The sequence below is a fragment of the Poecilia formosa genome, unplaced genomic scaffold, assembly GCF_000485575.1.
Source record: "Poecilia formosa unplaced genomic scaffold, Poecilia_formosa-5.1.2 Scaffold61, whole genome shotgun sequence".
Classification (NCBI taxonomy): Eukaryota; Metazoa; Chordata; class Actinopteri; order Cyprinodontiformes; family Poeciliidae; genus Poecilia; species Poecilia formosa.
This window is the reverse complement of record NW_006800000.1, coordinates 619,750-647,392: the sequence shown is the minus strand read 5'-3', so window position 1 is coordinate 647,392 and position 27,643 is coordinate 619,750. Positions and strand designations below refer to the sequence as shown.

The window sequence follows — 27,643 nt, the reverse complement described above, 5'->3', positions numbered from 1 at the left end:
TTCCCGAGGTCCACACTCTAACTGAGCCATCTGCTGCTTCCGAATTGCTTCTCTCGTCCTCTGTCTGCTCCTCAGCCCAGCTTTTTAAGCTCACACACATTCTCAGTGCAGAAATATGCAAATATGCACACATGTACACACATACAATGCATGTGTCTGCAAAAATAGGAAAGCATGTAAAGGTAATTCAAAGCTTTATCGAATGCTTGCCGGTGCATTTTCCTGCAGACGTGAAGAGGGCCCCAGCAACTCCTCCCCGACTGTAGCTGGAAACACACAAATGAGAAATACTCAAGGCAACACCGGTGTGCAGCTGTTGCTGCCTGTTTGTGCTTGCGTGGTTTCCAAGCCCTTTATGGTGATGAAGGTAGCAGCTCGCATGAGTGCTAACATATCGGAGCATTTGTATGGCAGGCAGATACTTATTAGAAGTAGAAATAAAGGTATAGAGATGGAACCAACTGCATTTTGTTTTTCCTTTTGCCTTCATCTCCTTCTTAAGTCCATTTTTATTCAAGTATAGAGGAGTTCAGATGGTGCTCCTATAAACATCAGCCACAAAGCAGTTGTACAGCTTGCTGTAGAGTTTTTCTTTTATATAGTTTTTTTTCTTACTTGCAAATAAAGAGGACCTAGCCTAAATAGGCTGATTGGAGAAATTAACCGTCTCCCATCCCAACAGTTTTATGACAGTATTTAAAAAGCATTATTTATGCAGGTGATAAAATTGACAACAAAAAAAAAAGTAAAAAGTACAAATGTAAAAGTAAAAGGGATATATATTCTATCAAGCTTAGAAATAAAGTGTGATAGGTTAATAATTTGATTAAATAAAAAGTTGAGAGTTGCTGTGGTACAGGGATAAAGCGTGTTACCCATGAGGCCTCAGTCCTCCATGCAGCCATAAACGTAGGTTTGAGTCCCTTTACTGCATGTCTTCCCCCACTTTCCTGTCAATTCATTATCAAATAAAGACTGCTAGATCAAAAAATATCCTTAAAAAAGTTTCTCAAATGTTAAAGCACTCAGGCATAAATAATACTCTCCATAAAAAACTTTTATTTGCAGATGTGGTGGTTGGAGAAATCAACCTTCTCTCATCCCATGATATGAAACAGTGTTATGGCAGTATTTAAAAAGCATTTTTTTATATTATGCGGGTGATAAAATTGACAAAAACTGTAAAAAAATAAAAATGCAAAACTAAAAGGGATATATATTCTATAATCTTAGAAATAAAATGCAATAGTGTAATGAATAAATAAATAAATAAAATAAATAAATTAAATAAAAAAGAAAGACTGTAGTCATTATTGTGAACCACAGTGAAATAGCATTTAGCAAGACAGACAAAACAGCTAATTAGTTTTCTGTCACTGATCTCAGAATAAACTGAGAATGAAACTATTTCTGCTGTTCCTGTGAAGTTCTCTTGTCATCTCGCGTTTTGTTTTCCGCTTGTCAAAAAAAGAAGAAAAAGGAAAACGATATGTACCACGTGTGCTTTTGTTTTAAAACTCTAAAAAGGAAGAAAACTGCAGTGCTTTGAACTGCAGTCTAAAAGTGTGTAAAATCTGTTTGTGTGTAGCTGAATCTGGAACAAAAAAGAAAACTCATAAGTTTCTCGTTGTTTATTAAAGCTGTTCAGCAATTGTTCATGGATGTAATATGCAGCTGCCTTGGGGATAAAATTTAAGTTGCTGCAGTGATCTATGATATGCAATCTCATTTTTAATCCAAGAAAGAGTGGGAGTGTGAGCTTGAGAGTCGAAGTAGGGTAGGAAATCACAATAAAAACTGTGGAAGTATTTGTATCGGGCTGTTTGAAACCAGAGGCGGCTGCTTGTTTGGCAAAGAAGATTTAAAATCGTAAATTCGAGAGTACACCCTCTCTCTTTAACCACAGATGTAAGTCATACAGTAATTCCATCTAAATCTGCCACAATAGGAATAAACCAGCAGGACAGATCTCCCACATGTCTTGTGATGGTGGTATTATAGTCTATTTATGAATACATTCAAATATATTAGCAAAAGCAGAAATCTCAAATACATGTAATGCAAAGCAGATTTAGAAAATGCCACTTGGATAAGAACCTAAAAATCACACAAAATAAACAAACAAAAAAAATAAAGCCAAAGCTGTTGTATGAATTTGTAAGATAGCAACAGTCTGTAGCACTGTGGTGATTATGCGTTACTCTTAAAAACCCAGAAGCCAACAAAGAGGATGTCAAAGGTTATCATTCCCCAGAGGATGCAGTTACCCCTAGTTACCAATCCTGACTCTGAGCTTTAGGGAATCATTAGGGGTGGGGCTGAGCTCTTAGCTGATGGAGCTGGTTTATAGTATGAGGATAAAGAGAGGGTGGAGTCACAGAGGTGCATGCTGTGTGGCAGCCAGAGGGGGATGGGCGGAGCGAGGAGAAACATGAGGGAGGAAAAGCAGGGGTGCTCTTATTACAGCAAATCACAGACCTATTGTGTATCACATCCCAGCTCCAGGTAAGACATGCAGTCACTGCATCAAATGGTAGACGGTGCACATTATGAGGCTATAAGTTTATGTATCCTGAATACGGAGAGGTTGAAAAGCTAAAGCGAGTTGCTTAAAATGTGTAACATGTTGCTTTATTTCATCAGGTGTTCTCGTGTGTCCGTGTCGTCAGGAAGCTTTGTATTGGGGGGCCGGAACTCGACATGCATGTGTTTTATGAGGAACTTGAAACTGCGTGGATAGATGAAAATCTGCAGTCTTCCTGTCAGTTTTAGGCACATATTTCCAGGCATGTTGAGAAAATCTAATCAACTGTTTTAATCGCTGGAAATGGGAGACATGGTTCAGATGAAGGGAAAAGAATAGAGCGGCAACAGCAGCTCTCTCTGAGGGCAGTCGTTCATGACAACCTAATGACACAGCAGAGAGAGGAAGCTGACAAAACAGATGAGAGTAAAATGTTTTAAGCTTGATATTGGAAGGCAATTGAACTTGTATCTATAAATTAATCTATTCTGAAAGGACATTTCTTTATGAATTTTGCTTTTATTTTAAATTGATTGTTGTCTTATTGTTTGTTTTAAAACTTATCATATTTGGATAAAATAAGCTGGTCAAAACAGTACTGGGTATAATCAGTAATATTCCTTATACATTTGTAAGCTCTATTTTTTCCATATTTTAATAACACCAATTTGGGATGTGACTACTTTTTCTTCATTTTTCTTTTTATGCTCAAATTTAAGAGTCCAAGACAGAAATAAATCTTGAAACTGTGTAAACCTAATTGCAAAAGATTATTCAGCCATGTGACGACAGAAAGACAAGGTTACTCAGAAGATTCTGAACATTTGTAGACGCTCTGTTTACTTTTAAAAAGCTTAGAGTGAGTGACACTCACTGACTGAGCTTACTACTGAGAATTAGAAAGACAGAATTATGCTAAATCGGCTCAGGATGTTGCTCAAAATGTGCATGAAGTGCAGAAGAATGAGCCATGCTTTTTTTTTTTTTTTTTTTTTTGTAGGAATGCATCAAATTCCCAGGCAGCATAAATAGGGTAAATATAGAGAAAGAGAATAAAATACGGATTTATTTTCTGGACAAAGAGCACTTGGATTATTGATTTTTTTAATTTTTTTATTTCTTGTTTTAGAAAGTATCAAATGTAATTTTATTATTACTTTTATATTAGTACTTTTGCTTTTAGCATCATTTGACATCGCTCAGGCCGTGTTTCTTTGTGTTTCTCTGTCTTGTAGGTTCAGATCAATAACAATGCATGGCTTGTAGGCCACCAATCATGGCCCAAAGGAAGAGGCCTGGGACCAGCGGGGGAAACAGCATGTCTGGTCCCGGCCCTGCCTCCTGTCCCGCCCCTCGTCCCTCAGAGTCATGTGACCTGAAAGCCCCGCCAGCACGGCAGCGTCCACTACGCTACCACAAAGAGCCTCACAATCCAAAACATCAACCTCACTCCTGCAGCACCCAATATTCCTCTCCCAAGCCTCCTGATGTGGGCCGCGGTCATCCGGAAGAAGATGCAGATGCAGATGTTGACATGAAGCAGTGCAGCAACCAAGATGTTGACTCTCAGCTTGAGAATCAAAGGCCAGCAACGCCGTCCACGCCTGAGCATGACCCTCATGAGGGGGGGGAGCACAACGACCACGATCAAGCAGACTTTCATGGCGATGCCGACAGTCTGGATGACGACTCCAGCTCCGACTATATCAACAATACCTCAGAGGATGAGGAAGACTATGACGATGGTGAGTGTGCCATGAGCCATCTTTCTGAGAGAACAGGATATTGATAAAGACTTTAAAAGGTTCTATACAGGAGTGGAGTGGAGTTAATATGAGACATCATTTGTAACAGTGATTCAAGAATGCTTCTGATTTTTAAAGAAATTAATCAATAACTTTCTGTTTCCGATTGTTAACCTCCCCAGGACTAGCAGAGGAAGATGAGGGAGTCACTTACTACATTCGCTACTGCCCTGAGGATGACAGCTACCTGGAGGGAATGGACTGCAACAGTCAGGGAGACTGTAACCACAGTCACAGCCAGGGCAACTGCTCTGGTACCATTCAGCAACATGGATCCCATGCTAGTGAATGCCAGGAAGCTGAGGAAGGATGGACAGAGGAAGGAGAGGAGGAGGCCGAGGGAGAGTTGAGGGAGGAAGAATGGGTTGAAGATGACGAAGGAGAAGAGGCAGCGAGAGAGGAGTGGCAAGAAGAGGAAGAAGAAGTGGTGGAGGAATGGAGAGAGGAAAATGAGGAGGTGCAAGAGGAATGGATAGAGGAGGGCCAGGTGAGCCAGGAGCAGTGGGCAGAACGAGAAAGGCACAGGGTGGAGGAGTGGGGTGAGGGAGAAGGAGAGGTCCGCTGTGAGGTGGTGGAGCAAGATCCCGATGAACAGATTTACAATGGGAGACCAGAACCCATATTGGACCATCACCATCACCACCAGCCTCCGATGCAAGACACACACCACACCCAGCGACATGATCGAGAGGAGGGGGAAGAGGCAGAGAGTGAGGAGGGCTGTCCAAATGAAGAAGAAGATGAAGAAGCCGACGAGAAGGAGAGACATGGAAGAGCTTACACCGGAGACTATTTCCCACCTGAAGACAATGGGAACTCCGTGCGAGTCTCCCCATACCGCAGCCGTAAGGTGCTGGTGGTGGAGGGGGAGACAGGGGAAGAGGCAGAGGAGGACATTGACCAAATTGTTGCTGAGATCAAGATGAGCATGAGTATGGGGAGTCTAAGCAGTGGCACCGACCAAAGCCCAGAGGAGCTGGCACAGGACCCTGTACCAAGTGACTATCCTCACTCTAAGCCTGAGGCTGCATCCTATCCACCAGTTCACCACCGTCACGACAGTAGACCCAAGTCCCTCAACATCCCTTCCATGCACCACAACAACCCTGACCTCCAGCGGGGCATCAAGGCCCACCCACGCACTCCGGAAGATAGACAAAGATGGGCTCAAGAGCAGGTAAGTTTCTGAAACCGTTAACTGGTGATCATCTAAACCAAACAGGTTGGAGCTAAATTATAGCTCTTTTTTTCTACATTTAGACAGGCATTGTTTGAATTGGTGTATTAAGTTAGTCTAAAGCATGGAAATGGTGCAATATTTAAAATGTTTGTGGTAAAGTGCTGAAAATGAGTAGTAAGTGACATGAACAGTTGCAGCCATCTCTTTACCTCCGCCTTATTTCTTTCCAAGCTGTAGATAAAGAGACACTCAGACTCAGGATAGACTCAACGACATGTAGAGTTGCCATCCTTTAAAAAGTCAAATGGTTAAAAAAAAAGAGGAAGGACTTTCTGGTGAGAAGCGAGCTGATAAACACCTGCTCCGCCATGTGCACACATACTCATGTCCTCATGCTTTTGCACTCAGCGTCTCATTTGTAGTGCAGAAGTGGGTCAGCGGAACGAGATAAAATTGGAAAAATGCTCACTATGCGGCAAATTCAGATGACTCTCGGCCTTGTGGAGATCATTTGGTCATTTCATCTTCTGTAATCGAATAAAACGTTCTGTATGCTGACTCACTGTGGCCTTCAACTGAACCTGGGAAACGGTAAATTTGATTAGAATATGACTGTGCAGCTTTGAGTCAAAACGTTTCGTTTAACAGCGAAACGGAGAAAAATCTTGTTGGAAGTCATCTACGCCCAAACCACTAAGCACAGAACTGTATGTTGCATCTTTAAAAATGAACATTATAACTGTAATAGTCAATGTGTTATTTTTGCAAAGCTGGAATCTTTGTTGCCAATTAGATTGTGTATAAAACTTTAGTTTTAAATTGTGCTAAAAACATTTTTCCCCCAGTCAAATTGGATACAAACATTTTTCTAATCTTTAACGATCCACTCAAACCACAGCTTTATTTGCTTCTGTTATTTTTGTTTTGTCTAAAATAAGAATATTTGTTCAGTTATCTGAGGGACATATTTTGTTCCTGCAAGATTATGGCATTTAAAATAATAATAATAAAAAAAACTCATTTGACTCTTTGTTTATGCGATATTGGCTGTTTTATTAGCAGTTTCTGTTTTATTTGATTTGTATGTCATCATTGTAGTATTTTTTTATGATTTGCTGCTTATGAAACAATTCCTGAAAAAGGCATTGTTTGGACAGGAATATCTGTCAGTCTAATGCATGGCAATAGGTACTAGATTTGTAATGATTGTGGTGAACAGCTAAAAACAAGTTGCAAATGACATTTGCATTTCTCCAGAAGTCAAAGAATGTAGATGAAACCTTTCTCCTCCCCCCACCTTAGCTAGAGATTTACTGTGTTTTTACTTATCTCCCAGACCTAAACAAAAGCACACATATTCAGGATGGACTCAAATTTACTGACTCTTTATAGCCCACATTTAATATCAGGGTTTGAAGGGTTAACATGATGCCATTCATCTGTTTGTCCGTACATTGTATCCACTCATTCTAGCCGGATCACAGGAGGCCGGTGTCTGTCTCAAGCGATCTGATGAAATTCAGATTGATGAAATTCCCACGTTGTGCGTTTGGGATTTATTTGAACAAATGTAGTTTTGTACTGTATAGCGTTGCATTTAGCATTCCGCCCTACCAAACAACGACAACACGAAGCTCATTAATGTAATGTGTGTTTGCACTACAGAGTCGGGCACCATGATGAATACTGATCAGTTAACTCTCTTCTAAAGGAGGACACACAGACTCACAACAACGTGTGCTGCTTGTCTGAATTTCCCTATTTCCGCTGCTCTGAGGAGGAGGGTTTAAACAGCAGAGGCTTTTTATTTCACTCTTAACGCTAGTGAAATTAAATGAGCAGCGAGGGACTGCTAAATTGTGCTTCTTCTAATTTTTTTTTTCTTTTGTGTTCTGATTGTGCACACAAATTGAACACAGTGGAACATCATTAAAGATGTTCCACTTGGTTAAATACTTCTCCCAGTACGGCTTTATCCGTGTTCCAATGGAGAAAATAAAAAAAACACATTTTCCCCTTCATTCATAAGCACATTTATACATTTATATTGTCAGGGAGCATCGTTACTATAAAACACAGAAAGGCAAATCATCTGCATTAACAGAAAGACGCAACCATCAGATTATGTGTTTACTAGTCTTTACGTTATATTGTTGATTTTGAATGTAGCAGCGCAGAGCTTCTACATCTGGTTTAAGATGTGAGGAAACACAGTCAACTTTAAAGCCAATGTTTCATCGGTAAAATGGTTTGAAACTTCTGAAGTCTAAGTGTTCAAATGAAACAACCCATCGTATTTAAAAATACATATAATCAGGTTCCTCCAACTCAAAGCGCTGCTGCCTACCTAACAGAAGAAGCAGAGAGATGTTAATTCTGTATCATATCTTTCCTCCTCCGTTTTGCTCTGACGCCTTTGCTGTTGCACCTGTTTGTTCTGTGTTTACCTAACAGGTAAATAACGGTCCAGAGCAACCTAGAAAACAGCAGCGCTCCGACCTCAATGTTCCCTTGGAGAACAACAATGTACCAGAGGTAAGATACTGCTGAATATCTAAAAACAGCTGCTACATTCCCCCTTTAGTTTTTATGCACAACTTTCGTAAGAACGGTTGTTATTTTATACAATATATGTGTGCAAATGTGTGTGACTAAATGAGCAGCTGTGTAATTACAACCAGTACTCGTGTCTGGTGCTTGCAGCATGATGGCCTTGTACAAATTGAACTTGTGTTTGTGGTTTTATTCATGAATATTTTGACTCATGTGGCTCTTTTTGCAATTTAGTGAAGCTTTCTGAGCAATGCAGTGATCTGGTAGATGCAGGGACATTATGGTTTGACATTCAGAAATCAAGATTCCTTCATATTTCCACTTTCTTTCCTGCCACATCATCATCAGTCTGGAATGACGTATTTGCACATATTTATTCATGACCATTTCTTCACTACTTATGGGAACAGCACTGAATAAATAACAGAGAGGATAATAATTGCACAACCATAAGTGAGGCTTTCAGCAAAATCTGAACTGAAATGTGTCTAGTTCTAAGAAAGTAAGTGTTGTCCAACATGGCAGGTTTACTATGTTATTTGAATTTGAGTTAATTTATTGTAACTTATTTAAAGAAATGGGGTAGTACACTTTAAAGCAGAAAAAAGTGACATAGAAGCGACTCGTTAGTAAAACTATATTGTCAGCATATGTCTTTAAGTGAAACTGATTGTGATAAAAAGATTTGTTTTTAAAGTAGATTGAGAAATCCTGAAATCTTGCAGGACTTAAAAGTATTAAATATTACTGCAAAACATGGAAAAGTGTAACTCAAAGCCACAGGTGATGAATTATTATTTTTATTTTTATATCCTATTTCTGTCTTTCAGCCAGCAAAGAAAGTTGCATCCTTCCCCAGCTTTGTTGATGGTGAGTTATTCTGCTTCCTAATAAGCCCAATGTACTACAATCATACTAAACAACTCCAATAGGGATTCTTTCAGTGTGTCTTTCACTGACTTTTGATCTCTAGCCTTGGGATCAAAAGTTTACAATGTTAAGGCCTTAGTTAATAGTTTTCACTGTTAAATAGTAAGTTTATTTCGCTTTGATTTTTATGCGGTAAAGTCTTCACAGTGCCCTGTTACAATCATATTAAAACTGTATCATAATAGTGTATTTCTGTGAAATGAAAGGAAAGGAGAAGTTTATAGAACCAATAAAATGCTAATTTTTTGTGAATCTAAAAAAGTGTGTTTGAATACCTCTGCAAGGCATTTAAAAAAAAAAAGCATGTTTTAAGATCAAAACGACGCCACTAAATGATTTAAGGTTTGGCAAATCCAGTCTACCATCTCCAGACCTTAAGAGCAACAGCTCTATTTTTAACAAGGCTCAGAGAACCCAGTGATTACAGTACCTTCTGCAAGGCACACGCAGCTTCAGTCAAAACATCATCTGTCTGTGTTTGCTCCATCTGTTCATCACTTGTCCTCTCAGTCCCTGGACCCTGCGAGCCAGAAGACCTGATTGATGGCATTATCTTTGCTGCTAACTACCTGGGCTCCACCCAGCTGCTGTCTGAGAGGAACCCCTCCAAGAACATCCGCATGATGCAGGCGCAAGAAGCCGTCAGCAGGGTCAAGGTACCAAAAACAACATTCTGTCACATGCACCAATCCTGACGTAAATAGTGCTTACTGTACTGTAAAGTCATAAAAAAAAATGTTCTCCAATAAAACTCTTACATATTTAATATGTGAAAAACAGAACAGTAAATTGAACTCTGAAATTCAAACTACCGTAAGTCATTTAGGCCCAGAAAGTTAACTAAGGTTCAGGTTTTTTTTAAGATAAATGATTCTGGTTGTTCTATGATCTGTGGAGAGAGCATACACGTCCACAAGGAGAACATGCAAACTCCATGCAGTTTGACCCCTCGCTGGGATGTTCTTGCTGCAAGGGAAGATCAAGCTGCACCTCTGTGCGGTCCGTGTTAATATTTCCCTTTGTGTGACCCACTCCTCTGCTGTTTTGAGATCGTGGTCTTCAAGGACAGGTTTAGAAAAATAGGATGGTAGGTAAAGTGCCTCTTTGGGCTGCCGAGTTGCTTTATTCGTCTGTCCTGTCGAGCTGTTGGGTAACATCGACTGAAAAACGTCTTTCTCTCGAGAAAACACAGACGTCTTTATTTCCCGGCTATACTTGGGGTTCCTGTGCCAGGTGACTTATTTCACTAAAGAGCAATGTCGTGAGAAGATTCCTGAGAGGATATTTGTCCAAATGCTTTGATGCTTCGAAGTTTCAACTCCCTAACGAATGGATCTGAGCTCCCTCTCGTGTGAACACAACCATGGATGCCTTCCTAAATATTGGATGAACTCTTGTGCAACTCTCCGCTTTTAGAAACTGACATAATGCCACCAAGATCTGCTGTGGAGGGGTGAACTTATCTGTTCTGGATATGTTTTAAGAATAAAGTTCAAGGACAAGTTCAGAATTACAGTGATTTAAGCCATTAAGTTTTCTCCAAAATAAATTGTAGCTTAGCAGACTGTGTTTAACATTTGTAAAATTCAAGGTTTTTAGTTCTGCGAGATTGGGCAGCTTTGCTGCTGGATGTTCCTTAATCCTGTTCACCAGTTCCTTGAACTTCATCAGTGAACTCAGTCACACAGGCTTTATTCATGCTTATTTTCTTCAGATCAATCTGAGGAAGCAATCGGTTAGTGCACTGAAGTTCTGCCGAAGCTCCCCGAAGCAAGGAACGGAGGAGAACATTTTGGCAGGTGTATTGTTGTAGCTCATTTATGCAGATCCTGTTTGCCTGACATTCACTCCGTTTGATGTAATATTTATGAAGCTTCATCCCCACCCCTACCTTCGACTACTTCCTGCTGTCGACCCCCTGCCGAACTGCTCAGCGCCTCAGTAGATGTTGCTGAGAGCCTTACATCTCTTGTGTTGCATGTGAGCTGATGAAACTTCTTAAAATAATAATAGAAAAGCTTCTTCCTCTTTGCTATGACTTTTGCTATCTTTGTAGTTCGAGGTTTGGAATATTTTAATGCAGAGATATCTGGTCGTTTTTATATAAATGTTGAATTGAATGTCATATCGCCTTGCCAAACTCTTCATGCCGCTTATACTTTTCCACATTTTGTCACATTACAACCATAAACTTCAGCGTTCTTTGATGTCTGTGATACATGCATACTTGTAAAGTGAAAGGAAAGCAGTACGCTGTTGCTAATATGTTTCCCAAGAAAAAATCTGAAAAGTGTGGCATGTACGTGTATTCAATCCCCCTGAATCAATAATAAATATCTTACTCAACGAGCTGCTGGTCCTTTGGGGTATTTCTGTACCAGCTTTACAAATCTAAACAATGAAATATTTCCCCGGTCCTTTTTTGCAACGCAGCTGAAGTTCAGTCAGACTGGATGACAAGCACGTGAAGATCAACTTTTAAGTCTTTAAGTAACTAATTTCAACTAATGTTTATGCTTTGATCACATGCAACTTGTGTGTCAACTCTTTTGCAGCCACTACCAGGTGTTTTTGGCAGAATTTAGCTTCAGCCATCTTTCCATCAACTCTGACCAGCTTTGCTGTCTCAGCTGAAGGCAAAAGCCGACCCACAGTCGTGCCTCCTTCATGGTTCACTAACCCGACCTTACTTTAAATTTGACATGTTTGTTGGGTTCCTTGGTTTTCCATATGTTGCTTGTTTCCCTACTTTTCTTTGACAATTCTTTACAGAACACCTATATTTACCCTGAGATTACTTGATTCAGAGTAAGACTCTTTTTACAAATTAATTCATATGAATTTTATATTAGTGTGTCAGAGTAATGGGGTAAAATACAAATGCACACCACAATTCACAGGTTTCTATTTGGGAAAAACAATTTTAAGCCATGTATTATTTCTCCTCCACTTCTCAATCATCCACCACCTGGAGTTGATCCGTCTCACAAAGTTCCAGTGAAATACAGCAGAACTCTTGGTTTTAAAGTGACAATGTGCAAAAGCTCTTAAGGTGTATACATGCTTGAACCGCAGCTAGAGATGTTGAAACATTAAAAACTGGTTCATTTAATAATTGTAATAAAAAAAAGAAAACTGTAGGGCTCATTGCTTTAATGTATTATTTTCCAGCTAGACCCATAACATTAGTTTCTAAGTGCCTTTAAACTGTTTGGTTGCACCCTATTTTTAGTGCAGCCAAAAGAAACAAACCCCTGGCATTCAGTAAATCCTCTCACGACCTAATCTTCTCTATTTTTTCTAGATTTGACGTTGATTTCTGTCCTGCTCGTATTATTCCGTCTTTGAGGTCTAAGAGCTGAGTCCACTGGAATAAAGCATTTTGAAATCTTCACAGTGCCTCTAATTGGTTTGAAATGGCGCTATCCTATTGGCCAGTGTGTTTTGTTGGTAAATTACTTGACCAGAAAAGTGGGGGATGAATCATCCACAGTTGCTGAAACCAATCAGAAAGAACTTTGTCGCAATTTAGAAACAGGTCCTATTTATAGCTGCTTGTTTTTAATATGCTGTGTTTACAAGAGAAGAAGCGATTATCACCCTGTGTAATTACTGTTTTGATTTGTATCTGATAACCAACACTGTGCTGTGCACGCACACGCATACATGCGCTCGACACAGTCATACACGCCTCTTCTGTCTCCGTCACGCTCCCTGTTTGTTAGAACAACGTGTGTTTTGGGGCTTTACTGTCTTACCCGTATTTTCTTTATAACCCTCCTTTATGTCCTCCTTCTCTTCCTCCTGTTCTCTGTGCTCCTGTTATCTGCTGACCTTGTCCCGTCCCAACGCCTGCCTTCCTGCCTGCCTGCCTGCCTGCTTGCCTTCCTGCCAGAGGGTTCAGAAGGCCGCCAAAATCAAGAAAAAGGCGGTGTGTAATAAACAGAGCACAAGGAAGAGCCTCTGGTCACTCTCCTTCCACTCTCACCTTTTTTCTTTTCCATTGCACTTTCGCTTGTCTGTGTGTGTGTGTGTGTGTGTGTCCTCTTTCACCTCTGTCTCACGGGCCTCATGAAAGAAATTGTTGCACAGAGCTCAACAATTTTTGGCCAAGTTCACGTTTTGTCATTCATTCGTTTACACATTCAGCCGAGTGCAAAGGTGGTTTTGCTCTCCAGTCTGGGATTCTTATAAAAACTTTGAAGCCTTTTCTGCTAAATATTTTTACAAAAAATGTATGAAAAGGATCACAGGTCTTCATTTTAATAATATAGAACAACTGCAGTGATGTGTGATTACATAGTAAGAGAACCAGGACACAACTCTAAATAATTGTCCGACTGCGTACTGTATTCATATAAGAGGATCTTCAGAAACCGAACAGGCTTTGTGATGTTGCTTCGGAAATTTGCTGGGATTGACTTGCTTCTACTCTCTACAAGTGTAACATTTTCTGAAGCTCTGGCTGATGTGCACGTTACAAGCAGGGTTGATACACACCTTGTCCAAAAGTTATATATTTAGAGTACTTTTTGGGGGGGCAAATTGTTAATAACTACATGATCATTCCTACAAAATTAATTTAGGATTCAGCAACTTGAACAGAAGTTCATGCCTCACATTCTTAATCCTGATCTGTAAATGTCCACACATGTTCAGTGTAAATGTCATGGAAAGTTGAGTAGAAAGACCTTTGAAAATCTTTTGTTCAGCAACCCACAGGCTGGAGGAAACTGATTTATACTTCTATAATAGTAATAACCCCTGTAGATACTGCATATGATCCAAAGGACATGTTGGCTTTCAGTCTCCTTTAAGCAACAGTGCTAATAACTCAACTAAAATAAAATAAGACCTCAGTTGTTTCTATACTCTTATTCAGATTTGCAAGCTCTCTATGTGTAAGCACAACCCACTTTTCCTAAAATAAAAGCAGCCTAAAGAATGAGGTTACATTTAATAGACAATTTCCCTACACCTGTTTGTAACTTTTTCTAATCTGTCCTAGTTTGTGTCCAATTTTTTTTCACTTAGAGAGGATAAAAAGAAATAAACCGGTATTGAGGGGCCACTGTCTCAAACAAACAGCTTGCCATTTTTAACACGAATGCCTAAACTTTCCTGACATTTGCTTTATTTCTTGATCACTCTTGGCTGATTTCAAATGCAAAATACAGTCGTAATTAAACCAGAGCAAATATAATTTTATTAGACTGCGGCTCACAGTGATTAGAGGGAAATGTACGCCGGCTTGTTCTGCTCTCGCTGGTGTAACAGCCAGCTGGTGAGGGCTTAGTGTTAAGCTGTTTCTAGTTTCCGCTCCAGTTCGCCATGCTGGTGCCAGGACAGATGATCTGAGTGGACATCACTGCCAAAACGCTTCCCTTTTTATCGTCACTTGCACATCACCTTTACACTCATAAACCTGTCCATCTGACAAGCAGCGCTCTCCAACTGGACTCGGCACCGAACATGCATGCAGACACAAACACAGGGGTGTCCACAAACACCTCACACATTTCAAACCACAACTCTTTATTTTTGTATGTTCCTCTAGAACGCTGATGGAGATGCTCAGACCCTGACTGAGGTCGATCTGTTTATCTCTACCCAGAGAATCAAGGTGCTCAATGCAGACACACAAGTAAGTACTCCTGTTAAATAAAAGCATTTTTTTTTCTCTTGAAGATGCCTTTAGTCAGTTTCACATTTATGAATAAGGGAGGAGATGCTGGGATGCACAGAAGTTGAAATAGTTGGCGCTTAGCCACTGCTGCCAGCTGCATCTTATGAAACCACGGCTTCCATTTGACTAATCTCAAGACGTCACATTGAGATTTCCCTTTTGAAATCGTGTGCAAACATCTGTCGAGCGTGCCTTTTTTGTGATATTCAAATAAATCAGTGCGTGGAAAGGTAAAAGTTACATTTGTTCTCCATATTCCTTATCTCAGTTGTTCCTAGATATATTTTTCCACTCACGTAAGACACTTTTGCACAATAGTTTTTTAGAATTATATGGAAACAGCAAATGATTCATTTGCGGTGCCTCAGCCTTTTTCTTGGTTTGGCTGTCAGATGTAAGTGTGGGCAGGCTCCTGGTAAAAAACAAAAACATAGAAAATAACGTGCTGCAATGCGGTTTCTGTCTTCCTCCCCTTTCCTATCTGTTTGCCTCTGGTTCTGGCACTTCTGCGAAATCAATTCAATCCAAAAATGTACTTATGTTCTGCAGTTGCAAGTTTTATGTGCCCTGCATGGGTGGCTCCCGATTTGGGTTCATTATTAGAACAAGTCCAAAAGTGGGCTGGAAAAACAGCATCCATTAGGTTCAGATAATAAAACTGTCACAGAGTTAATGAAATGAAGAAAACTGCAGAGAACTTCAGCATGTTATTATAAAACATGAACAATTAAAACCTCCTCTGAATAAACACACATTATTTGAAGTCTTCTCCAAATCGCTATTACATTCACATTTAATGCCTCATGCAATCTACTTTACCACACAAGGCTATTATTAGGCTGAGTAAACAAATATCATTACACTATTAGAATAGGCCTAGGTTTTTTGTTTGGTTTTGTGCATGTAATATAAGATGAACCAGATAATCTAATTTAGAGCAGACTGTAATTGAGTTGTAATCTGTTTTTACAGCTTTATGAAAATCAAAAGAGGACATATTTGAATCCTGTTACCACATCTTTTTTCTCGTGAATGATGCAGCTTCAAGGAAAATCTATTAATATAACGCAATAATAATCTTTACCATATTTCTTCATAGGATGTACTGTATATTCTAGTAACTGAAGGGCATGCAATCAATCTCAATTAGACACAAATGAATTACAAATGCATTTTCAACAAGGAACAACTCAAAGCATTGTTCCTAGCATTGTGCATTTATCTGCCACCAAGATGGATTCAGTATTAGCTGACTGCCACTTTAATATTCAGGACAAAGTTTGGAAATCGAGTTTGATTTGTGATGTTTGGGTTCCCGTGCCCACAGGAAACGATGATGGACAACGCACTGCGCACCATCTCCTACATCGCTGACATCGGGAACATTGTGGTGCTGATGGCAAGGCGGCGGATGCCTCGAACGGCCTCCCAGGACTGTATCGAGACTACACCTGGAGCGCCCGAGGCGAAGAAGCAGTACAAGATGATATGTCATGTCTTTGAATCCGAGGATGTAAGTGACTAAAAAAACAAAAATCCATCCAGATTTGGGGAAATGTTCGTGTCTCCCAGGCAGTTCCTTTAAGCGTTATGTTTCTTTTACTCCAGGATGCCACTTCCATCATATTCAAATGGATTTTGCTGGGGTTTTGCTTCAAGACACGATTTGGTGTTCTTTAGCCTGAATATAACAAACGCCATCACATTTCACTGCCAGCAGTTCAAAAACATCTCTGTGCACCTCACAATAACTGATCAGAGGAACCCACTGATTTGCATTAATAGGAACTAGCTGGGCACTTTTGATTTCTTTTAATTTATTTATTTTCACCCCACGGAGCTGCTGCCTGCCTCGTTGAAGCCGTTTCAGGAAGACTTGGCAACAGGAACAATGTTGCATCGAGGAGCCAGCAGCTCAGTTTTCACTGCCAAGTGGTATAAAGGCTGGACTCCAATCTGTCCCCTCTTCATCTAATTTTGCTGCCAGAGTTTTAATGGAAGTATTCAGCCGCTCATCCATCAGTTTAGAAACTGTTTCTGCTGTTGTGGCTTCACTGGCTGCAGCCACCATTTCCTGTTTGGGACTTTTTTTAATCTTGTTTTCTTGGGCAAAATTAATTCATCGAAGCAGCTTGGAACCTCACAGAATCTTCATTTGGTTTCTCTCTGCAAACCTAAAGGAGGCCTTGTGCTGTTTTTTTTTTTGGACACTTAAAAAATTGCTCATGTGTTAGCCAGTTTAGCTAATCAAATATAATATATATATATATATGTAGGGAGAGAGAGAGAGAGTGTGTAATATATATAATTATATTATACTCAATAATTTATAAAGATTGCATACAAAAGAGTATGTAACATCTAGCCTGCGTACACACAGCTGCCTGTTCAGACATTTAAAAGTCAAGAATAAAAATACACTTAAAATCAGTCCTAACAGGAACAGGGAGCCAGTGAGTGGCTCCATGTCAGCAGCAGGAGTTTGCCCTGCAATTGGTGAGTTGTCGGTTTGATTCCCGCTTTGCCCGCCCCTGCTGTTGTGTCCTTGGGCAAGACACTTCAGCCAACTGTCCCACTGGTGTTGGTCAGAGGGCCGATGGCGCAATATGGCGTCCTCGTTTCTGTGAGACTGACGAACAGCTGTGGCTAACCCAGTAACTTGCCATCGTGAGTGTGTGAATGTGTGCGTGAAAGGAAACGACTGATTTCAACTCTGAGGGTTGAAAATCACTATATAAGTCTGATGTCATTTAATTTCATGAATTACGACGAGCTGTATCCACTGATAAGGCAGGTTTTGTTTGTATGGAAAAAGTCTATTGTGATACTGATGAATTCAGTGAGGATTTTGTGGTAGAAATAAGGAATGCTCCATTCAAGAATTTGCTTTTTGAAGCAAAGAGAATTAAGAAAAAAAGGTTTGGATTTGTGTGTTGAATTCAAGGTGAAACATGAAGATGAGGTGTCTGACTTTGAGTGCTCTGTCTGTCTCGTTTGACTAACGTTTGATGGGATGTTATTGTAAATCATTTGATAATTTTAAAGAAGATCAACTTTAGGTGCATTCAATTTTCCTCTGCATTGTTTTGCATAACTGAGTCTCCTTCTAAGTAAGGAGCGTTTATGAGTAAATGTCACAACTCTATGAAAACAAATAGCTTTGGACAGTAAAAATCAATTCATTTTATGTGTGAATATATTCTTGGCACACCCAACAACCAGTTTTGTCACTGGACGCTCTTCTGCTTGCTGACAAACTCTTTTTTTTTTTTATGTGCAATGCAGTGTGGAAAAAAAAAAAGAAATGACAAATAACAACCAAGGTTTTAAATAATGATTTTGCTTTGGCTGTGTGTGTCACCAGGCTCAGCTCATTGCTCAGTCTATTGGTCAGGCGTTCAGTGTGGCCTACCAGGAGTTTTTGAGAGCCAACGGCATCAACCCAGAGGACCTGAGTCAGAAGGAGTACAGTGACATCATCAACACACAGGAAATGTACAATGATGACCTCATTCACTTCTCCAACTCTGAAAACTGCAAGGAGGTTGGTCGGCACGAAAGACGTCCGTTTTTCTCTGCAGGTGTTTTTTTATCTGTGTCAGTGCAGTAAACAGAAACAACAGAGAAATGCCTTGAGATTTTACAAAGTGCAGCACAAATCCCACTCGTGCTGCCGGGCCATTGGAGGGACACGGCACCGTTGTAGCTGTTAACTAATTTGACAGATAAAGAGGCAGATGTTACAGTAAAAATCCACTTAGAGCATGGCAGCTCTTTCTGCTGAAGCATTTCCTCTTCTGTGTCCTGGAGGCTGAAGGAGATTTAGGAGCCATGAAAAGTTTCCCCTGAAGCCTGCATTGGCACATATGCTGTGTTCGAGGCAAATGAGTAATTTGCAATGATGGTAACATTGGCATATCTTGAAGAAGTATAGCTTTGCAGCCCTCCTAAATGTGCCAAGAATAATTTATTGTCTCAGAGCTTCATGTTTATGCTGGTAGTTTCTGACAGTCAAAACACAGAACAGGAAACAGCAGAGAGCCGAACAAAGGAAAGATCGATAGACATGACATTTTTAACACATTAAAAAAATTACATAAAGCATGATTTTATTTAATCTTACCTGTATTCTCTTCATAATATTTGTATGTAGCTGCTCGATATAAACAAACATCTGTACAAGGCTTCTGCAAGAACCTCAAAATTGAAATAGTTTTAAATAGTTTTATTTTTTTTTTCATAAACAAGGGTAGTAACAAGGAAAGCTAAAAAGAACTAAATTAGATTAAAAAAATAAGTCAAACTATAAATGCAGTCAAATTAAATATTGATACAGATGATTAACTTATAAATAATAATTATGTTAACAGATATGTTAATCAATTATATTAAGACTACTTCATAAGAAAATGTAACAGGATAGTCCCCAAATAAATGTTAAAAAGCTGCTAACTTACTCTGAGAGGTAAGAGAATATGTGTTATTTTGCAAATAGTTTTCTGTAAAACAAATTAGTTTGAACACGAATTTAATTTGCAAGGAAGTTCACATATTTTGTACTCTTGGAAGTGATTTGTAAAGGATGACAATGCTTCCAAAATGAAACAACAAACAACAATCTAAGATCAGGAACACAGACTTTAATAAAGCAGAGGTTCTGACTGGCTTATAACCAGCAACTAAATACATCGGAGAGAGTATGTGTGAATAAATGGCAGAAGAATAAGAAAATAACAAAAGCCACAACTGACATATGATTGAAGCTAAAAAAATAAAATAAAATGGACAAATCCCAGCAAATTAAAGAACATGACATTAACACAGTGACTGTGGTGTAAAGTGACAGTTTTTGTTCTAATACTGCCACTTCAAGGTTTAGCAGACCCAGGATGCATATGATAGAGGGTTAGCCATGACCAGGTCTGTTTTTTTCTGGCCGCTGTAGACCATGAACACGCCACAAAAGCTGAAGTTTTGGTGATGCTCTGATCCATTTAATTAGTCAAAACAGTTTGCTGCCTGTCAGTGTTGTTTAAATCCTTTACATGTTTACTGCCTCATAAATCCCACCAGCTATCAGGTGCCACTGTTGTGAAATAATCCGTGTTATTCACCTCACCTTCTACGTGGTGTTCAGCCTTCCAAAGGCTGAACAATAAGCTGTACACTAAATTAATTTTCATTATGTTATAGATCAAGTACCCTAGAAATATATTATGTAATTTAAGCAAATAAATAAATTTAAAAAAAATACTAAATTACTAAAACTCTTAAGTAATTATCTGTAAATTCAATGAAGTTTAATAAGTCTCCTGATAGCTTGTTTGGGATGTGTATCCCCTGCAGGGGAGTAGGATGAAATGACTTCAATAGTTTTACGATAATGGAAACACCATATTGTTTAACTGGTTAACACCTAAAACTCTCCAAATATATGCATTTGCTGATATTAAGCTTTTATTATAGACATATCCAAATCGTACTACCTGCTTTCCTCCAAAAGGGGGCCTCGACTCTGCGCTGGGAATAAGTGTAAATGTGCTAAATCAATCCAAACATGAAACTCTGGTCAAAGTTACAAATCTTTTCCTCCAATTTCTACTTATATTTTCATGTGCAGTAAACTTCAAAATGCCTTTTTGCATTTATATGTTGGTGTTTTGGCTCAAGGGTCAGAAGAGAGAATCAATTTCTGAATAAATCCTCACAGACAGCAGCTTCCAGCACAATATAAACTAATCCAACAAGTTTAGGGGATTGAGGTACATCGCTGCAGTAATGTAACATTCCTATAAATCCAACGTTGTAGGGCACTGATTTGGAACCTCACCAGCAACAGTCTTATGTAACCAGAGATATTAATCCTCTGCAGAATAAAGAGTATTGCTAAATCGCTGTTTTATCATTTCAGCTCGGGGCTTTGTTGTTTTACCAAAAGCCCCGGCTCTAGTTCCTGAAAGTGAGCTTGGAAATATCAATTATCTGTTGCCGTACACATTAATGAGTTCTTCTCCCATTTTTACATAATTTGTTGGTAAATGACGTGAAGCTGTGGTAGCTCCTGCAAATTTCTGAAGATGAGGAAAAATAAAACCCAGCAGGCAATTATCTTACTTTTGATGAGTCTGTGAACAGATATACAATTTCACATAAGTTGCTCAACTCTCTGTGAGCTTCTGTGATGTTTTAATTGGCAGAGCTAAGTTTCTGCTCCCAGTGAAGCCTGAAAATTTACCAAGGAGGTGTCTTTCCACAGCTGGTGTTGGAGAAGAGTAAAGGGGAGATCTTGGGCGTGGTGATCGTGGAGTCCGGCTGGGGCTCCATTCTGCCAACTGTTATCCTGGCCAACATGATGAACGGCGGTCCAGCAGCTCGCTCTGGCAAGCTCAGCATCGGAGACCAGATCATGTCCATAAACAACACCAGTCTTGTGGGGCTGCCACTCGCCACCTGTCAGGGAATCATTAAGGTGCAAGGCACTTCTTGCTTTGTCTTAAATAAACTTCCATGAAAATAAATAAGTTTTAATTTGTGCACGTTTCTTTTGGGTAAAGGGCTTAAAGAACCAGGTCCAGGTGAAAATGAACATTGTCAGCTGCCCTCCGGTTACCACGGTTCTCATCAAGAGACCCGACTTGAAGTATCAGCTGGGTTTCAGCGTCCAGAATGGCATAGTGAGTTTTCACAATGTTTACACTTTGTTATATTATATCCCCGATAACCGGATCTGCTAATCATCTCATTTTTCATATTCGAAACAGTGTAGAAACACACCCGGTTTTGCAATTGCTCTGTTTCTGCTTCATGCGACTGCATTTTACTCACGGTGAATTTTCTGTCCTGAAGATATGCAGCCTGATGCGAGGAGGCATCGCTGAGCGAGGCGGGGTCCGTGTGGGTCACAGGATTATAGAGATCAACGGCCAGAGCGTGGTGGCCACGGCACACGAGAAGATTGTTCAGGCGCTCTCCAACTCAGTTGGCGAGGTTAAACTGATGCACCAACACAAAAACATGCAGAAAAGGATTATAACTTCCACATGCAGTTGTACAGTCACAATTGCAGCGTTAGCTCAGCTGCTGCCGTGCATTTGGAAGATAATTTTCAGGATAATATCCTTTGGTAAGGGAGAGTATACAAGATATGCTCTTCTTTAATACAGAGGGCCAAAAAGGGCCACAGTTTCTAAATAAACAATTTGATAAAGTGTTTCATACGTATTTGTACTTCGGGTTTCATTTGCTACTATTTTTTATCATTCCTTTATTATAGTACATTAATGTCCATCACAGAGAATGACTTTAAACCACTGATTGCCAGTGGAGACACAAAACTACAATACCTGCTGGGTATGAATGGACGAAGAGTAAGTACAAAACGTGTTGTGGTAAATGGCTCCACTTTGTATCAAAACTCCAAATGTCCAAAATGGAGGGAAGAAGTGATTAGCGTGTAGCTAAAACATATTCTGCTGTTGCTCCAAACTCATTGCTGTTTGCCTTATCCCTCTAGATCCACATGAAGACAATGCCGGCGGCCATGTTCAGGCTTCTAACAGGACAGGAGACGCCCATGTACATATGAGCAGCTGAGATTCATGTCCACGAAGGGCAGGAAGACGTTCATTTATCTTGCAGCGAAAACTACTAGCAGATTAGCCACCAGGAGGATGATCACGCCTCCCCCACTGATTCCTTTTTCCCAATTTTTGAACTGTTTGGGCTGAAGACTTCAATTCTTTGTCATTCACTTGTCTGTGATTAACATGCAACTGCTATTTAACTACAGATTTTCTCATCCCTCTGATCCGCTGAAGAGAAAGCACGTGTGTGTGCGTGTTTGTTTATTTGTCCTGTTTGTGATTCTTTTTTTTTTTTTTGTCCCTCCAGTGAAACAGCATTAACAGAGTTACTGCTTGAATGTGCCACAGTTTATTTTTTTAAATCCATATAATGCAATATAATCATCCTAAACTTTTTTTGTATGGTTCCGCTGATAATCTATTTCCCATGTAAATACACAATTTGCAAACTTTTGCGAGGGAAGGCGGCTGCCGTGGCAACAGCGGAGCCAGGATCCGCACTGTAAATATCTCCTGAGACGGAGGCAGACCACAGTGGTGGCAAAGGCACAAATACATCTGAGATATCGTATTAGTTTCCAACGAAAAGGGTGAGGATTTATGTGTTTGAGTATGCCGAGTTAATGTACTGTACATGTGAATCAAACCAATGCTCACAGCAGAGGTTTATGGGAGAAACGCCATATCCTGTTTAATTTCAAGGCAATACCCAAAATTCAACCAAGAAAAAAAAAAAAAGTCTTTTTTAAACTACATGTACATTTCACCAACAAAAAAGTTTGAAACCACAAACATTTTGCTTTTGATATGAGGTCACATGTACGAATAATGTTGTTTTCTTGGTGCACTCACCTCCTGTATGCTCATCTTTTGGAGTTCTGACTGAAGCTCATGCTTACTAATGAGTGGACCGTGAATGTAAATGTGCTATGTGAGCTGTCTCATTGCCATCTGCAGTATTGGAATGTCTGTACATAAAAATAAAAAATTGTCTAGTGTTGTGATCACGTTAAGGAACAAAACACACAAGTCTCTGCAAACATCCACCAGACTTTACGTTGGACTTCAGGGGAAACGAAGCGAAACAGAGAGACGTGAATCACATGCTGACAGGAAAAAAAAAAAGCTCTTGCCATGGAGTAATGGTTTATCAACGCATTGTAGTAAATTTTATCCGTATGACATTATCTGTGTGCATGCCTCGTAAAAGTAGTTTCTCATGTCATTGTGGCAGAAAATAAAATACTGGGCTGAACCTGGATTTATTCATTTATTCATTTATTTTATTGAATGAAATGCACTAAAGATTTCATTATTATTTTTAATTGTTATAATGATAATAATTAAATGATAACAATTGATGTTGCCAATAAACAACATACGTACAGATTCCAACAACTTTTAATACCATAAATAAAATGTGCCGCTTAGTCAAGATCTTGGGGAAAGTTGTAACCAAATCCTTCTAAAATTAAATAAAAATAATCCTAGCAAGGAGTAGTTTTGATATGTTAGAAGAGGAAAAACATTGTAATTTCAAACATATTGGCTTCCATTTGTGTCGTCAATATATTTCTGTTAAATTGACTGGGTAGGATACACACCTAATTTATTACTAAACTGACTTCCATCAGAATATTTTTACAAAGCAGAAAAAGGTAGAAAGAACTTCCTTGTAGTGTTGTTCCAGAACTTCTTGGACAATGAAAAGGAAAGCTTAAAAAATTATAAAGTAGACCATGAGAATTAATAATAATAATAATAATAATAACTTAATAGACAGTGAATCTTTAAAATGCAAAGATACTAAGGTGAGGAGAAACACCTGAAGCAACAATAGAAAGACATAATTCTGGGATTTAACCTTCCATGAGTATCTTCAGTTAAGTTGTTGTCTTTTCATTTTACCAAGAATGTTTCTTTTGACTGGAAGTAATATCAAAAACTCCAAACCAAACACACATTTTAACTGAATGAAAACATTTTTACATCTAAATTTTTGGCTTCACTGTATGCACAAAGAAAGGACAAGGCTGTATAGCTGGAGAAAGGATATCTGAAAATTATTAACGACACAGTTGCTGCAAAGTTAGAATAAAAGCTGTGTGCATTAATACATGTTAAAAAATATTACCTCCACACACACACTTTTTTTTTTTTTTATCAAGTCTCAGAATTGTGGATGGATGATTTACACATTCTGTTTTCCTTCTTGATTCCCACCAGTCTTCAAGTGTTGACTTTGGCGAATTACATGTGCTCAAGTAAATAAGAGAAGTCTATATTGAATCTGTGTGTACGTTGAACTGTCCGTGAGTGCAAGCTTTTATCTTTTATTTTTTAACAAGCTTTTATTTGCCAGCTTGTTCCCTAAACACTGCAAAGTAATCATTTTTATGGTGAGTTTGTTTATAGAGCCTTCAAACAAAAGTTAGTAGGAAAAATTGTCATAAAGCAGTTTGGTTGAGGTGAGGAAGAGGACGCAGGTAGTGATGAAGATGAATATTTAATGATGAAAGTCAAAGGCACAGAACAACGGAGAACAGCACGGAGAAACAGGCATCACACGACAAGGATCCAACAAGAGACAAGGACAACAGGTGGGTTTAAATACACACGGGGTAATCAAGGGGATGAGACACACCTGGGAAACAATCAACGGGGAAGACGCAGAGACAGAGACACAGGGAGCAAACTGAACACAAAAAAACTCCAAAAACAAATACACAGAAACACGATCATGACAAAAATAGGGAAAAATAAAAATATTTTACCAATTTTTAAAAATGTATAGGATCAATGAAATGAGATAGTCCTTCCATAAAAGCGACTTGTAGTTATCTTTATTTTATTATTTGTTAGTCCTAAAACACTTGCATCTTTTTTAAGTGTCTTGCTTCTTCAAATGAGAAACTTTGTACTTTTATTGTTGTACATATAAAAGGCCAGGCACAAATGGTGTGTTTATGTTCAATCTTTTTGCCTTGATTAAAAAAAAAAAAAACAGATACTCTTGCAACATTAACATGTTCCTGCTGCTTTAAATTCACAGATTACAACAATTAGCAACTGCCACTTCCTGGTACTATTGTCGTCTCATCATTATTTTCTAAGCCGGTAGTGCCTCCTAATGTCAAAACAGTAGTAGTACATGTTACACAGAAAAAAGAGACATAAAACTTTTTTATCTCACATTTATTTATTTTTTTAAAAAAAGGTTATTATTCTACAATAGCATATTAAATTTTGTAAATTACATGCATAGTTGTTCAGAGGTCTGAACAACTAAAATTAACCAGTACCATCTGAAGATAAACATCTGATAAACAGCTTCCAGCTGTCGCCACAGTGCTGCGATTAATGCGTCTTTCTTTGAAGTTGTTTTGTTATCTTTCTGAGGCCAGAGTCCTCTTTGTGCCTGTCATGCTCAGTCGATCTCAGCAGAACACTTCGCCAATAGGGGGGGCCGGTTCAAGGGTTCTGGTCGTTTTTGTCACACTTTAACATGACCTTTATCCCAAGACCCTGACGTGTGGTCTCGAAGGCCTGCCCTGCCTGCTCCAGTGGAAAGCGGTGGGTCACAAGGGGCTTCACGTTCACTTTGCCTGATGACAACATGGCAATGGCCATCGGATAACTGCAAAAAAAAAAAAAAAAAACACATGGATGTTTGATTCTCTCTGACTCCAGCTAATAAGCTTGGACCAAAGGTGGACCGATTCTTTCTGCACTATGCATTAATATTTACAGGAGAAGAGAAGCAGTAAATATTTCCTCACGTGTTGCAGTAGCGGAAGACTCCTCTGATGTCCACTTCTCTCACAGCAGCGTTGACCAGGGGAACGGTAGTCATCTCAGCACCAAGGCCCACCAGCAACACCACGCCGCCTGAGCATGTTGCCTAACGGGAAGTTGAACTGAATTATTTTAGGAACCCATTGTCACCGAAGTCATGTGGTATTTGTAGCTCAAACCTGAGCAGACAGTAGACAGTGACGAAGAGATTTCATATCATGGTTGGCTGATATATTTTCACAATTTTCAAAGGCTGACAGAAATGCCAGGTTTCTGAGTCAATTTCAATCTTAAGTTAAATGTTTTAGTTCTAATATGAAATTAAACTAGCATAAGGTCTCCACAACACAAGAAGATCAAATGAAATCTTATCAGATGGTCCATATGAGATAGTGATAATAAAGTTTGCACTATTTTTGTCCTCCCTTCAGATATGATTGTTTTGTTGCAACTTATGGTTCCACAGGGTTATTTACATAAAGGGCAGTTTGGATGCAGCTCTCCACTCCAGTGCATTCAATTGTGATTTGAGGCTGGGTTCCCAGGATTTCCTTGACTTTCTTTGCCAGCACCTGCGCTCCATCTTCCTTTTTCACTGTCAGCTGGAAGTCTGCACCAAGCTCCTTGGCCATGGCCAGGCGCTCTGCAAACAGATCTAAACACAGCTGCGGGTGTTCAAAAGCAGTTCAGAGGATTTTCACAATTTTTTTCTGAAATTTACAGCGTCCTTTCGGGTTGTTGTTACCAGTGATAATGACTTTTGAGGCCCCCATTGCCTTGGCTACGATCAAGCTAACCAATCCAATGGGTCCTGTAGGAAAGGTAGACACATTGACACTGCCAAGTTAACTTTCAACTTAAAACATGTCTAAATGTTTATGAGCTTTAATTTACAAGACAGCATCAAGTACAGTTACTAACCAGTGTTTTACATGCAGCATATAAAAGGTGCATGACCTTTTCTTGTTCCACTTACAAAATAAATCAGACCAAACCTTTTTTTCTTAGGTTAGTTAGGATTGCTAAAATTATTCCTGTTGCTAAATGCCACAATAATAAGAGGACTATTTAAATATTCTGACACTTTCCTAAAAATCAGAAGTTCAAATAAACAAAGATTTCTGTACTTTTAAACAATTTTGGAAATCAAAAATGATGATGTCATTTTGTTGTGGGTTTCCAGTTTGTAAATTAAAAAAAAATGTTTACTCGATACTTGTGACCTGCAAAAGCCTGGTTCCTAATTTGGTATAATATCCAGATGCCTGAATGTACTACATTCATCTGTTCAAAAAATGATATACAAGTATAAACATTACTGGGATGTCCAGCCATCGAAGGATACAGGCTCAGCCAAATCTCCATATAACTATTAAAAAGAGCTTGTGAAAGGACACCCAAAATGTAAGACCACATTTTACCATATTCTAAGAAGATGTGTGTAAATGTCTGAATCTGAAGAAGTTAAAAAAAACTTTCAAAAAAATACATCATTCATTATTTTTGCATTTATCATATAGGAAAGGGTTAGTCTGATTTAATGCCAGACAATAAGGGAAAAGAGTTTTATTTATTTATATATATATA

General features: G+C 39.1%; 2 protein-coding genes across 6 annotated transcripts in view; one reads left to right on the top strand and one right to left on the bottom strand.

The window, feature by feature from the left end:
* Positions 1-23,522, top strand: part of apba2b (amyloid beta (A4) precursor protein-binding, family A, member 2b) — a 45,023-nt gene extending 21,501 nt beyond the window's left edge. For 2 of the 3 annotated variants that reach the window (XM_016672469.1, XM_007554043.2), the window contains 13 exons: positions 3,760-4,269; positions 4,452-5,506; positions 7,964-8,044; positions 8,893-8,932; positions 9,503-9,648; positions 12,888-12,923; positions 14,550-14,636; positions 16,006-16,191; positions 18,043-18,222; positions 20,935-21,147; positions 21,233-21,352; positions 21,525-21,665; positions 22,192-23,522. In XM_016672469.1, coding sequence (XP_016527955.1) covers positions 3,780-4,269; positions 4,452-5,506; positions 7,964-8,044; positions 8,893-8,932; positions 9,503-9,648; positions 12,888-12,923; positions 14,550-14,636; positions 16,006-16,191; positions 18,043-18,222; positions 20,935-21,147; positions 21,233-21,352; positions 21,525-21,665; positions 22,192-22,263 — 2,847 coding nt within the window. In that variant the 5' untranslated portion in view covers positions 3,760-3,779 and the 3' untranslated portion in view covers positions 22,264-23,522. The remainder of the gene's footprint in view (positions 1-3,759; positions 4,270-4,451; positions 5,507-7,963; positions 8,045-8,892; positions 8,933-9,502; positions 9,649-12,887; positions 12,924-14,549; positions 14,637-16,005; positions 16,192-18,042; positions 18,223-20,934; positions 21,148-21,232; positions 21,353-21,524; positions 21,666-22,191) is intronic. The other variant, XM_007554044.2, reaches the window with a different exon arrangement.
* Positions 23,523-25,441: 1,919 nt separating this feature from the next.
* Positions 25,442-27,643, bottom strand: part of sord (sorbitol dehydrogenase) — a 4,245-nt gene continuing 2,043 nt past the window's right edge. For all 3 annotated transcript variants that reach the window (XM_016672433.1, XM_007554041.2, XM_016672434.1), the window contains 4 exons: positions 26,802-26,867; positions 26,533-26,711; positions 26,041-26,162; positions 25,442-25,898 (listed from right to left, as the gene is read on the bottom strand). In XM_016672433.1, the coding sequence (XP_016527919.1) occupies positions 25,733-25,898; positions 26,041-26,162; positions 26,533-26,711; positions 26,802-26,867 (533 nt within the window). In that variant the 3' untranslated portion in view covers positions 25,442-25,732. The remainder of the gene's footprint in view (positions 25,899-26,040; positions 26,163-26,532; positions 26,712-26,801; positions 26,868-27,643) is intronic.